The 15,229-nt window shown below is 40.3% G+C and overlaps 1 protein-coding gene across 6 annotated transcripts in view; it reads right to left on the reverse strand.

The window, feature by feature from the left end:
- amph (amphiphysin) overlaps positions 1-15,229 on the reverse strand; it is a 90,441-nt gene that overhangs the window by 37,942 nt on the left and 37,270 nt on the right. For all 6 annotated transcript variants that reach the window (XM_064330808.1, XM_064330807.1, XM_064330805.1 and 3 more), the window contains exons 4-8: positions 13,677-13,771; positions 10,864-10,959; positions 8,961-9,068; positions 6,653-6,738; positions 4,090-4,165 (exon numbers count right to left, since the gene is read on the reverse strand). In XM_064330808.1, coding sequence (XP_064186878.1) covers positions 4,090-4,165; positions 6,653-6,738; positions 8,961-9,068; positions 10,864-10,959; positions 13,677-13,771 — 461 coding nt within the window. The remainder of the gene's footprint in view (positions 1-4,089; positions 4,166-6,652; positions 6,739-8,960; positions 9,069-10,863; positions 10,960-13,676; positions 13,772-15,229) is intronic.

Consider the following 15,229-nt stretch of genomic DNA (forward strand, 5'->3'; position numbering starts at 1 on the left):
TTCCCAATATAAAAGCCAGGGAATGGCTGTTGCTGATATTATTGAGAGTGCAGCAGTGCTCAAACTGTGAGAGACGGAGAAAAGGCCCGGCTGTAGTGGTTACATTGATGCTCTCATTAAGAACCGAGGCCCTTTGCTTTCTGTTCTAGTTCTCTGTTCACCTACAGTTGCAAGCCAACCGCACAGCACGGGGTGGCGAAGTGATGAGAACTCGAATGGCAGTCGGATCTGAAACAGTTTGAAGGCAGTGGGCCCTACTAACAGACACTGCATGAGGGCAGGACCGTTTTGGACTGATGGTTATTGCCTAACATCGAGGAGGTTGTTGGGCCCATTGGCAGAGAGCTGTTGAATTGCAAAGCTTTCGGAAATGGCGAAGGCATTAGTTCAAAATAACAAAATTGTGAAATCTTGCATAGGTTTACGACACAAAGATTTAAACATACACAGTATGTTTCATTATGAAAGAATGCACAGCCTTCAGCAGGTCCATAGATATCGGAAGACCTGAGCAAACAGCAGTAGCACAGTTAATATGGTTTGTCCAATATGGAATGTTATATCGCATTAATTGTATTACATCATATCTGCGTATTTTAACCTCAAACTACGTTCCTGCTACTGTATAACAATGCATGCAAGTTGGAAGGCATGGAAAAGGACCATTGTCATGATGTAAGTTCGATCCATAAATCTTGGTGACATCTGCTCTTGCTGCAGGCTCTGTTCAGTGGGTGTGTGTGTTTGTTTGCACATGTGATTGTGTGCGTGGGTGTGTGTGTGTGTCAGAGATATAGCAAGTGTCAATATGCCATTAGAGACCTGCATCAACAAAAATGCCATTTCAGACAGACAACACTGTATACTGCCATATAAAATCTGAGGCATAGACCAGCGCACCAGGGACTGACATAAAGTAAAAGTGAAGTATCTCAGCACTTTATGAACAGTCTGTACTTCCGTCATAAATTGCAGATGCTAGGAGTGATACATGGTGTTGAGGGGGATATTGCAGAGGTTGCTCGTCATCAGAATGGCAAAAAGTCCACCATTTTGGAAAGCTTAGCCCTCAGCCCTCTGAACCCGTAAACAGCAGTTGTAGAGTCAGGGCGACATGCAATATTAATCCCATGGGGCACATCATATCCTGTGCAGTGTTGGCCTCTCCCGAGTCAACTAAGGATGAGCAAATCTTTCAGGCATGGTAGGCCATTAACTCGCCAATGATACATTGGTCCAATGTATCATGGGCACTGGGGAAACACAGACAATTTATTAGAAGCTTGATATTCTATATATTCACATTACAAATGTTCTCAGAATTTATGTATCAATGCAGAATGCAAATTTGAATGTAGATTAGATTTTTTTGTCTGCTGGCCTGTGTATATTAGCATACCCAAACAAAACATACCCACCAGAAAACAATTATTATTATTATTGTTATTATTATTATTAGAAATAGTATTAGTAGTATTAGCACATTTTGAACTCACTAAATAGGATATTAAAGGCATAATGCTGTAATGATGTTTTCTTCTTATCTTACATTCAATAATAAAATATTAAATTTACACATACATAATTTTAACATAACATAATTTTAAGCCATTCTTACTAGAATAGTGCAGAGTAATATAATTTCTGCATATAGCTAAAGTGGTGTGGTGTCTGTGATTGCAGCATTGTTGCATGCTTAGTTTCTGTCCTCCGATGACATGCCTGGAACTCTACAGCGTAGCTATAAATAATGTGCAATAGGCCAATCAGCACACTGACAGCATCGGTGATTTGACTTCTCCACGGCAACCGAGAAAACAATCAATGATGTTCAACTGGAGTGGCAAACAGAATGCTTAAAATAAAATTCCGGGTGAAATTACAGAAATTGCATTTCATCGAAGCAAACCGTCGAATCCACTTAGCTAATCTAATGGAGCTACTTCACAAACAGTATGCTCCGTATCCTTGTATACCACTGCACTCCACACTGGATCATGCAGGGGGTTCTTGGGTAATGCGGTATTGGGAAATATCAGGCTGTATACTCGCATGATGAATAATGATGTATTCATCAGTGCAAACCAATAAAATTACACTTAGACAATATCAAGACAGATAAGAAATAATACAATACCCTACTGGTACATTGCCTGCCAATGGATATAATTTATTTGGCATATCTCAAAACACATCTTTAAACCTCAGGACAAACTGTCAGATATTATGAGAGGAACAGGGAGCTGTGAGAGACAGCATGCTTTAAATTATGATTTAACAGAGGCATAGGTTGGTACAGATATTACAGATATTCTTATTAAAAATGTGGATCAATAAGAGGCTATATCACTGAGAATGACAGCCATTTTTTTCAAAGACGTCTGTAGTAAACATTGTAACTCACTGCCAGAGCAGGAAAATAAGGTATACAGAACATCTGAGAGATGCATCTGCATGGGAAGATTAGACTGTCTACAGAGTCGGGCAGAACCAGAGAGAACTTGGTATTTTGCTACAGGCTATTATATGAGTGTAGATGGAGATCGATGTTAACCCCAGTAATGGAGCTTAGGGCATTGCTGGAAGACATTAACGTTTGGTGCAATAGCTTTCTTCTGTTGCGCAACAACAACAACAAAAACAACAACAACCACAACAAAAAACACAACCTGCAACTCCTTATTTAAGTCTCAATGAAAATAAACATTCAGCTGTCATTCTGTCCATGTGCCTGATTAAGTAGTAATTGAATGATTAACTGAGTTGAAAGATTGAATGATTAATTGAATGATTAATGATTGCTGTAATTAATGGAATGATCGGGTAACACTTTACACTAAGTTGCAGCTATACCTGTGTAGTTAAATTATAACTAATTTGGTAACAAGAGGTTATTATGCAGTAACTCAACACAGGTAATATGAAAAAACAGTTAGAGGTATTTGTTGTTGGAGTTACTCAGTAATGACTTCTTGTTACCAAATGAGCAACAATTTACACAGGTATAGCTGCAACATACTGTAAAGTGTTACCAACGATTGTTAGACTCTTGGGTTGAAATAGAGCCTCCATCAACCTCTTGGTAGCAGGCTGTAATATACATTGCAACAAGATTATTTCTCTGGACTCTAGCAATCCCCTTAATGTGTGCTGTTTGCCCCAAAGGTTACTGAGGTGAAAAACCTTCAGAAACAGTGACTGCATTAGGTTTGTGATGAGAAAATAAGATGGCAGGGTTAATGACACTCAGTTTGCTCCATTAACATAGGCGTGCTGGTACAGCGATGACCTAGCGCTGTGCATTGCCCTAAAACACAATCTGTCCACATGACTGCTATACACTCTAATGAACAAGGCACATGAGGAATGTAACTCTATATATGTCATACACACATAAAATCAGCAGAGGCAGTCAACACAGAAACTAATACTAATACACTGCAAAAAAAAAAGTGTCAAAGGAGTCCTCCTGGAGTTGGCTCAGTCTCAGGAGGGAATTTACAGTGAGTGCCTTCAAATGAAAACAATTATATAGAGAGAGCTGAGGAAATACAAACAAGATTTGTCTGCCTGTCTGTGATGCGTGACTAATATCGATATGCAGTATTTAAAGGAGCGAAACTGAATATAAATAGAGGCAGAAGGTTAATGGGACTCAGTGGCCCGGGGGAACATTTAAATCCCGTTGGTATCCTGCTTCAAGTCAGTACAGCTGCAATCAAGAAATTTTGAAGATATCCGTCCAGTATGACTGTTAAACATTGGTCTTAGGAACCCTATATACCCATATATAAACCAAGCACAAAATTAGCTGCAGTTGCAAGGGCTGTAGCCAATAATTTTGACAAGCCTGAAGTAAATATTGAAAACAAGATGCACTATGCATAGATGCTAAAAGGCCCAGGTAACTATAGTGACTATAATTGCATAACATTAACATTTCTGTGAGACCTGGGTTGACCCTAGTAGCACGCTGAGATACACAGCAAGAACAAAGAGAAAATCTTCACTGGAATACTGGCAGCAGGCATTTAGTGTCATCATCCAGGCATCAGCCTCTTAGGAAACAGCGACCGGTCCATTACTCACCTGTGCAATTTCTCTGTGGAACTTGGACTCCAGGTGTGTAACATTTTTGAAGGTGTTCACGTAAAAGCCCACCCGACTGCAGTCAAAAACAGAGATGAAAAATATGTTTTAAAAAGACTTTGTACAAAGCGGCCCAATAATGCCACATTTAAAACCTCTACATTCAAGGAAAAATATAAATCTTCAAACGCTGTAAAAAAAGTCAACACCAGAGAACACCATGACCCATGTTGCCCTGATCTGCCTTAAAAAAAGGTGTAGAAATACCCCAATACCCCCCCCCCCCAACCCACCCACAACCAAATGGTTTACAGTATTCTGGAACATTATCCCCCAAAATATACATGGCAGTAAATATAGCCCTGCTGTTAAGGATGACGATAAAAGAGCACGCCTCTTCTATGTTTGAGAAGAAGCTGGAGGGTCAGGCAGAGATGTCAAACAATATGTACCCCTCAACTGGGAGGCCAGCAACAGCACCCTGCTCTTCACCATTTAAGGGGTGGCACCACAGGTGCATGTAATATATTTCAGATTGTATTTATGGAAAATAAATGAATTAACATCACACACATGATTTTATAATGAAAAAACTTTAATGGCCATTTTCTATAGAGAACATTTTTCCTGTATGAAAAACATTATTTTTCCAACTTATAACTATACTGTAGCTGCCAAAATTAAACCTGATGCTTCTTAACCCAAATAGCTGATAATTTACAGAAGTATTTTTAAAATATATTTTCTCATTTCTGTCTATTTTATGGGGTATTTTATGTGGAAAAAAGCAAAAACAAATCTGAATTTTCTGGCATATGCATGTGTTTTTTTTATTATTATTCAGAAATAATACAACATATTGAAAAACCCCTCTTTAAATTACCAGCTATTGAGTTATTCATTACATTTAAACAGAAAAATGAACTTTGACATAATCCACTGAGAAAAAAGGGTTTAACTAATATGCAAATTTGCACTTTTTAAATATTCATTAGCTAATTTGCATACAATAGCTTGTCAGGTCATGTAGCAGAAACTCAGAAACTCAGTGGCTTTTCAAGACCAGGTGTGATACAGTGCTGGATACTATCTAGTTTCTTGGTAAATGGTGGGCACCAGATGCCCTTTACTGGTAGGAAAATGAGAGGCCTGTTCTCGTGCTATGTTATGTTACGATATTGTGCATCTCAACAGACGAGACGTGACTGCCGTTATATTTTAGGCAAGGCAAGGGGGCGGGGCAGAATTAAATGAGGGCCAGGGATCAGGCCTGCCACCGCATCAACATTAAAACCAAACCAGACACCGAGACGTCCCTCTGGTGTCTCACGCTGCCGTCACCGCCCGGGGTGCCGAGCTCCTCAGTACTCCAGTGACTGCAGGAGCATCCCTGATTCAGCGCAGCACAAGGAGCACAGCGAAGCGCGACAGCCGATGGCCATACGCGCACTAACCGGACGGCTCGGGACGCCTCCCGGCTGAGAGAGGCTGACGGCACAGGAGGACGGAATGCCGAGATCGCCACGGCGCACAGGCTGCCGGAGACAGGCTCCCCGCGCTGCGTCGGAGGGGAAATGGCAGGGCAACACAGGACACCGCTGGGCCCGTTGAATTATTCACACTGGGAACGGCTCTTATCTCTGGCGCAGTAGTGCCAGCCAGTGAAATTCATTAATGGGAGCCCCGCTGGACGACACCTTTTATCTCGACTACGCAGAATTGCAAAATGGTGGGGTGCGTCATCAATTAAGGGCCGCTAAGTTGTCCCAATTCCATAACGGGACCTATCTATTGATAACAGATTGTACGCTGTGAAATGTTTTTCGGTTATTGTTGTGGTTTTCTCTACCGTGCGCCATTTCAGGCATATAGTACCAACGTTATTTGTACCCTGACCAGCGTGCATTATAATCAAATGGAATATTCCCTGAAAATCTAAGCAAAAATGAGATCAGAATCAAGAGATGGTTTGAACAAAATCATATTAAATACCCCTTGAGTTTTGGAGAGGAAATATTTTTTTCAGAAACCACTTCTGACGGAACATAAAATGACTACTGCATAACAGAGGGCTGAGTAACGCAGGTCTGAATGCAGAATCACCCAGTACTAATACCTGCCTCATTACAGTGATTTAGGGTTTCAGTTGAAGCATTTGCCTCTGCGGGAGAGACTCTGCCAGCCAGAGGGAAATGCTTGCGGGGTTCTGACAGTAGGGGGCAGCAGAGTGTAATTCACAAGGACAGTTTCCATCATTCTGCATTGTACATGCTTTCTGTTTATTTTCAGTCTCTTTTTTTCCTCTCAAAGTCTGTTGGTGAGGTCTTCAAATCTTTGAGTCCTATGTATTTCTTTGTGGTAATACCTAATTAGCCAACCATGACAAGTGGTTTTCCAGCAGAAAATTATTATACAGCACTATTCTTGTTTATATAAAAAACAATTCTGTGATTGTCATCTATTTGTGAATTGGTGTTTCTTCAACAGTATAGAATTGCTGAGGGTCCATTTACAGATTCTGGGTACATAGTTAAAATTAGGTAGAGACAGCTTGTTTCCCTACCTGTCCCATAGAGAGGGTAGCTCCTCTTGAAGGTCGACATTCAGCTCCTCAAACACTTTCTGCGCTTTGTTGAACTCCTCTTCAGCCTGTGAGTATAGATTGGCTGTGTAAGACATCACTCAAGGATGCAACCACCTTGAGCGCTTTAAGGTTTCCTGGAAGCCATTAAATTTTCTTTTTTAAGGTTCAGGTTAAGACATGTAAAACATTTATTTTGTTTTTGACCTTCGGTAAACACAGATAATGAATTTATGTTGCCATGTAATAGTATATAACCATGATTTTATGATGTTTCTGTTTCTGATATTATGATATTTATTTATTTGAAAAGCTATTAGCTTATTTCTTTCTTTATTTTCTTGTGAACTTTGTAGTCTGTACTTCATTTCGGTACATTTCACTCCATGGGCTATTGTTAGGGGCTCAACCATAACGTTTTATTTATATCTAACAGCAATGAAGACATACCTTTCCAAAATAATACAGATGGTTGGCCCATTATTTAAAACCCCTGACCGAAACACTGAAATGCGCAACAGGAATATTCACCTGGGTAAGGACCATACTGCCAATGCTAACAGTTCTATAGCAGTTCCAGCAAAATCTAATTCATATTAAAGGCCCAGGAAACTGAAATCAGTGAATTCTTTACTGATGTGTTGTTTTAATAATATTTTGCAATCACAAATGACCCAGAAATATTTTTAAATGATTCTTACAAAAAAAGGGGGGAAAACGCCTGTGCCAAGACTGGATTGCTTTCCCCCTTGGCTAAACACCAGGCTTTCAGTGGGTGGGGTTAGCTGGGTACAGTGTGCATCACTAAAACTCTACGACTGGTGAAATGCCCTCTGGAAATTCCTAAGCATTGTGCCTTCTCTGGATGAAGAAAACCAATAAGCTGTTTTTTTATCTTTTCAAAAAAACAAAGAGACCATAAGAAAAGGGTTTCATTTCTGGAGGCCCATGGGCACTGCAATATTGCAATATCCCCTACAGTTAATATTTGTAGTGCCCATTTTCGTGAAGAGGACTTCACCAACTATACACAAACAATGTGGCTTTGCAAAAAAGCAAGCACTGAGGCATGGTCCAGTGCTTTCCCTCCCTTCACCTCTCCCTACTGTTGCTGCTAATGAACAGATGTGTGAACAGACGTGTGATCGATCAGTAAGTAGGCCTACTGTTAGTTAGCTAGTTATAATAAAATAGCTTTCAAGCTCAGATATGTGGAATTAAATCCTGTAATGCGAGGGGTTTGAGACTGCTGTTTAGACTAATGTTAGTGTACAGTAGCTCAGTGCTACAATGTTTTTACACATAATGATTTGCAGGTTTAACTATACAATGGTATAGTTCTACAACTTACGTTGCTTACTTTTGTGTTGTCTGGCATTCTAATGTTACTGCACTGAACTACTCACTCTAGCAACAAGGAATGGTTTACATATGAGGTGTCCTACAGATATGAATATTAATGAGCGAGAATATATGCGTGCCCTGCCCTTGTCTGCTGAACTGGTCAGGATAATCTAATAGTGTTTATTACAATCAAATGGTTAAAATTGAGAAAAAAAAGTGAAATAAATATTAACACAATCAATTGTCACTTCAGGGGAGTATAACAACAAATTGAATCCAGGTTCCTGGACCTTTTAAAATTAGATAAGGAAAGTACTGAAGAATACTTGTAGATCATCCAGAATTAATCCTTGATCAAAGAAATGTGTTTGATTTTGTTTGAATAATGCATGAATGCTACATTTTTCTTTTTTTTTAAAAAAAAGCTTGTAAACGTGTATAATTTGGCTGTCAAAAAGTGCTTTGAAAGGTTTTTCTGAATACAGTAATTACGTTAACCAAGTCGCAGGAAAAAGACGCATATCAGTAAGAATGATGTTCTGGAAAGAGCAGCAATCTACTCTACATACTCAATGAGATGAAAGTCTGTAACATTGCATCATTCCAGCAGTTCCTTTTAAATTGTGCATACATACAATATTTAAAAGTAAAATATTTATTAATTTCTCCAATGAATCTTCACATTGCTTTTTGACTGAGTGAGGCTTCATAAATCCCAAATTAGGTGGAGCAACCATGTTCTGTCAATAACTGACTGGTTTGAACAGACACATTTTAATATGGCAAGTGGAGTCTTATGACTGCAGTGCACAATTCAGCAAGGGAATGATGACAGCTGCATTCATCCATTATCGGGTTAATGAAACTCTCTCATCACTACTTCTTATTGTGCGTCAATACAAACCTTCTCTTGGGCGTTTTTTTCTCTCTCTTTTTCTGAGCTTACCTTTGAGATTTTGCGCTCATTTCGTATGTTGGAGGCCTGCAAAGTCTCTAAGTGATGCCTCGCACTGTCATAGTCAATTAGCTTCCGGCTTCTTTTTGCAATACGAGTCTGTGGAAGCACAAGCAATGAATAAAGGTTTAGGAGGCAGCCTCTGAGAGCAATGCATCAGCATACAACAAAGGATTCATCAACAACAGGGATTCATCTTGTTTCCATAGCAATGTACTGTACGGTTCCTGAGTCTCCGTCATCACGAACATAAGAGGCAACGCCTGTTTGTACTCTGGACTCATACAAATTACTTCAAAATCACATTTTTCTAGTGTGCTTTCAGAGTGGAAAAATATAAGGCGGAGTTCTGTGTATTCTAGAAAAGTCACAGGCAGGGAGGGTTGGTGATGTCTGCGCTTGGTACAAAAGATTACAGGACCAGAGCAGCCTGCTGCAAATAAGAAGCCTCTGTTTGCCCGTAACAAATAGTAGCCGTAAAAGGATGAAGGCTCCAAACCAACCAATGGCAATGCTACCTAAGCTCAAGGCACAAGATGAAGATATAATTACTGTCTTAATGATATGCGTGTATTATAAAGTGAAATCCAATAGATTTCATGCAAAAGGGTCCTTCGACACTATTCATCCAGTAGAAATACAACTGTCTTTTTTGTCAGTGAAGTATGGAAAATTCCAGTGTCTTAGTGTAGTCTTACTGCAGAAATAAACCTATCAAGAGCATCTTACTGTGTCTAAGAGGTACATGGATAAGGGTAATAATTATTTGCCTAACATACAAAGGGTTAACACAGAATGTCACAAGTTTTTCTTGTCTAGCCCCTATTTTTGGTGAGTAGTTGCTGCACTCTCTCTCACACATTTCAAAAGAGAGACACTATCCCTTTTCCCTTTGACTAGTTATACAGTCTCTAAATGTGTCAGCAAGGCAGTACCAGACCAGCATATTCAATGACAAATATCCAGATGGCATTCACCCAGCGAATATCATCATCTTTGAAATGGACATGATTAAACACATCTGCCTCTGAGATTAAACATCGGAACACTGATCTCCCTTTCTTCAACTTGTATCAAACCAGTTTAAATTAAATACAATAGTTAAAGGGTATCTACACTATAACAGAATCAGGTACGGTTTACAATAAGTAATTATGTAAGTAACACTGCAGGAAACATACGTGCGCAAACCCACACGCAGCACATGGGATGTTCCATTACACTTCAGAAGCCAATCTCTTAATGGCTCGTTACCGAATTGCTAAAATTGGCCACACAGCCTCTAACCCCAAAGGGGAGGGGCACACATGCTGTAAGGAGACGTGCTCTGTGCGCATGCAGCCTCCTCCGAATCTCCCAGCCTGCACCGCACTCTCATAACATAACAGCAAAAGGAAGAGTCTCCCCACCGGATGATTGATTGAGGAAGCTGGAGGCAAATGATGAAAAACCATCAGGCAGCAATGCAGAACAAAGGGAGATTTCTTTTTTTCAAAGGACAGAGAATATTATCACAAATAGCTGAAATATTGCTTTTCAATGAGGAAAAACTACCTTGTTAGATAAAACAGCAAAAGTGAGACGTTCCCATTTGAGATTTCCCAGAATGTCTTTCATTCCAACCAGTGTTAAGGCTATTTAAACAACTGTACCATAATTAAAGGTACTTTAAAAGTACTAATATTTATACTGGTAATATTCTAATTCCTAATTAATTCTATACATGTCTAGGACTAGTCTAGTCTATTCTTCAATTTCAGGCTCCAGACCTCATGTATTTATGCTAACACAGAGGCTGAATGGGTAATTCACTCTTGTGACAGACATGCAAGGAGTATATTTGTATGTGGTTTTTGACTGCAAGGCCAAATAAGACTGACAAATGGCTTCATACTTTAATGTCGGGGAATTGCCCAAGATAGGTATCCAAGGTGATAAGTGACGAGTCCACCAGCCTCTGATGGAAGTCTTCCCACAGCGCATCACAATTCTGTAGAGAGAAAATCTTTTTAGAGGCTATATCAACAGCTGACAAACTTTATTTCATGAATACCAAGTCAATTCTGCGTCGCATATTTATATTTTGAGAAACAATCTGAGTCACTACCCAAGCTAACCTTGACAGGATGAGAAAAATGAGTTCTATTTTACAGACAGAAGGACTCCTGTTTAGTTCTAGAATTTTCCATTCCGTGTTATTTATAGGAATAAGCAGGAGCACACACCTGGGGTCCTGAGAATGGGTGACTCAGTGCTGCAAAGGGAAAACTTCTTACTAAATCACAATTCTATTAATGTGCAGATGATTGATTAAAAATAGTTAAATGACCCATTTTAATGACCATTTGCTTTTTTGGGAGTGGGAGTAGGGGAAAACAAGAACACTTATGAAACAGATAATATCAGAAAAATCACAAACAGTAAAAAATTAACAATATAAATAAACTCAAAGAATACAATAATATGTAATCTTCAGCTTCGCAGACAGACTTTAATCTACCTTCTATATTTTAACAACAAATTCTGGATGTTTCTTCTTAGAGCTGTACAAATGTTGCATATTTTCGTGATTGGTATTTCATAAGATAATAATGAATCAAAATAATTTACACATCAATTGCTGAAAACAGCTAAGAATCTCATTGCTTGATTACCAGTGGGTGGGGTAAATTCTTCTTTGGATTGTTATATTGATACTTTAGAATTATATATATAATCCCTTGTAGTGCAGGTTTCAACATAGTAGAATGTATGGTTCTTGAAATTAAGAGCAGAGACTCATGACCCCAAACAGGGAACAAAAAACCCTTAGGAGGATATATACCACTGCATGAATATTTAAAAACAATTTCAAACTTTAAATATAAACCTGCATAGAATCGAGAGGGAAATTAAATAAGCGACATACCGTGGAGAACAGTGCTTTGCCAAAGTCCTTCACTGTGTACAGTTCAGTGGCCCAGAGCGTCGGGCTTTTCCCACACCGAGCCTCTGGGGGAACCCCGGCTGAGCGGCTAAATGATGCAGCGGTGCATCGTAAATCACCGAGGGGTGCTCCCGCAGCGAAACGCTGCCTCAGCGAAACGCTGCCTCAGCACGAGCTGGCTGGCGGTGCAACTGCACGTGAAAGGGGCCTTCATAATGACAGTGGACCTCTTTCGGGAACGGCCAGGCTGTCTGGAGCACGGTACAGTCCAAGGCCACATTCTGCAGGGTCATGCTTTTTGACTCTGACTACTGCGCCACGCGGTGGATACGCAGAGGGAGCCAACTGCCGCAACTACAGAGCGAGGGGAGTAGATCCTCTCCTCAAAGATGATTTACGCAGACGTAACGCACAGTCAAAAAACCCCTGCCCAGCGTGCGCTGGCCTTTGAGGTCGTCACTTTAGAAATGAGTTCCTCTTCTGGAACATTCTGAGAGTTTTGTTAAATGCACGCTAAGCTTGGCCCTGCAATTTCCTACACTTAATAATGATTGGAAGCCTCCCAAAAACTCTTCTGAGCTGCAGATGGCACAAACAGGCTGCCCCGTACGGATGCCGCTGCAAAGCAGGATCGATACAGCGCACTCACGTTTAAGGGCTAATCTAGGACCATAATGTATTGTCAACAAAAGTCATAGCATCTCCCTCTGACTCAAACCTAAGAAAAGTGGTCCATTCTACAGAAGGAGCTCTTAGAGACCATTCAGCTTACCATCGCTGAGTGGAAATCCATTTCCAGAAAAAGCTGCTATTTACTGCTTTTACGGGGTTTCAAGACCGACGTGAAAACATATGAAACATGAGGATGCTGTCGAGCGCCAATAATTCTTTCAGAAAATGGATTGTATCCTGTGGGCGAATTCTGCATTCTGGTGTCCAAAAATGGCAACCTGTTACTGTGCCACTGCAGAGGCGTAGGCACACTATTGTATTTTACATCCGTTTTTCCAGTTCTGGCAAAGCACAGTCAGTTTTTGAAAAACTTGGCACATTGTTATAGGTATGTTCCAAATGGCGAATTAGATTTCTGCACTGATTGGCCACTTGATGTCACTATACCAGTTAATCAACAAAAAATATGATCATATGATCATATCTTTAAATGAGCATAGCTCATGCCCAGTTCAATGAGGGGACTTGAAGACATTAATAGATTCCCCTCTTCGCAAAAAAACTAATTTGGCTCAAGGACCCATTGACTACCACATAAATTTTTTTTCCATTTAGAATTTTTTAATTCTGTGTCTTCCTAGGAGGTTTGTCTAATTTGCATTACTAAGATGCAATCTCAGTCTGGTTAAGATAAAAAGAAACACAAAAGCACAGATACTTTCAAGAACTGGCAAATGTTAACCGTTTCCAGCAAAAGCATTTACTGATCCAATATTTACAATACTGTCAAACATCACAATTACTAAACATAGCAGAACTACACATAGTACAATGTTCAATGTTAAAGAGTACACATGATTCCCTATTGGACTCATACGTACTCTGTTAGACTTTAACTCTAACAGAGTTAAATTAACACTGGGTATTTTACTGTGCAATACAATACAACAGAACAGAAAAATGTTACACATTTTCCTTATTGATAACTGTGAAACAAAACTAATTTATCAGTGAGATTCCCCACTAATATATTTGGGTGACATTGGGGTTATGCGTCTATACTTGTGGACAAGTGAAATAAAGAAAGAAACCAAGGAAAAAGCATTTACCTTCCCAATGGTCAAGACGTCATCTTTTCCGTACCAGTCGGCTTCATACACCTCATGCAGGGACTCGGTTAGGTTCATGGAGGCTTGCTGCATTCCTAGAGAACAAGCACACAGATAGCCTTGGTCCATGCAAATGCTTTACCTTTCAGTTTGATCCTTTACTTCACAGAACACAGATTTCAGTCATGATCAAGAGCAGTTTTCTCTCGGCCATTGGTTTTGTCTGCACTGATGCACCCAGTCGCAAACAGGAAACAACTAGCGATCGTGAACAGGACAACTTTGCTGGCAAATCTGGTGTGGTCCAGGTGGCTGTTAAAACAAGTTATGCACTCCACGTATGTAGCAAGCCTTATAGGAAGACTAGCTGCTAAGGAACTTTCTCTGGGTTTCAATGAAAATAATCTCCACACACCAACTGGATGCATTTTCCCAAAGGAAAAACAGAATGAATAGATAAAATCCCAATTTTCAAAATGGCCGGTGCAGTGTCTGTCTAAATAACACAATGCGTTTGGGGGTCATGCTTAAATTACAATGAAGACTCAGGTGTGTCTCAGTTCCAAGAACACTTAATTCCCAAGAGAGGTCACCCACCAAATATGACCTGACTATGACAACCGTCTAGTTCCTGCACAACCTTTTAACCCATTGAACAGTAGGTTTTTTGGAATGCTTTAAAAGTCAGTGGCTGTGTTAAAAACTGTATACTTGTGGTTTGTCCCGACTTCGCTCTACATAGAACACATGTATACAGTTTGAAGCACAGCCAGTTTTCCATTAGTGAAGTTGCTACATCACATTAGCATGTTCAGTTAAGAACATTCTAATTGCATATTTGTGATCTTACACCTTATAGAGTTAAAGCCAACGAAACTCACAGTCAGTCTGAGCCAGTTCATTGGGCAGAGCGATGGGAGCAGTCCAGAGGCTGCAGCTGCGCATGGAACGGATCTGGCCGTTCAGCCCTGGCCCAGCTGCCCTTTTCAAAGCCGGCTCTCGGTGACAGGGTAATTACGTCCCTGTGAGCTGGGGCAGGAGCAAGACTGACAAGAGCTGTCACCAAAACCCCAACACCCGAGGCCGTCGATGCCGTCGCGCCGCGAGAGGGACGCTCGGGGACAAAGACGCAAGCTTTCAGATGAAAACAGGGGGGGGCACAGATGTTAACCATCTGGAACGTGGGTGGCGATCTTGGGCGGAAGGGTCTCTGGTGTTAGGGGTGGGTATTTGGGGATGGAAGTTACATGTAAGTCGATTTTTATCAAAAAAAGACTCTTTTGTATGAATGAAACATATACAAAGTTCAAAATATCGATATCCGCTTCAGCAAGCATACACTTTTCTGAGGACTCGCATACGGCAACAACTATAATGGATATTAATTATGTTCTTGCAGATAAACAGCTATGGTACAGCTCCAACTGAGCCAGCTCAGGGCTATTTCTACAACTGCCACAGTAATACTTCTATTTCTTGAGCCAAAGTGGTCATGCGAATACTTGCTTATTGATTTATTGATCAATGAATGAATACGTAAGTGAATACATGTT

Source organism: Anguilla rostrata, chromosome 4 (genome assembly GCF_018555375.3).
Source record: "Anguilla rostrata isolate EN2019 chromosome 4, ASM1855537v3, whole genome shotgun sequence".
Classification (NCBI taxonomy): Eukaryota; Metazoa; Chordata; class Actinopteri; order Anguilliformes; family Anguillidae; genus Anguilla; species Anguilla rostrata.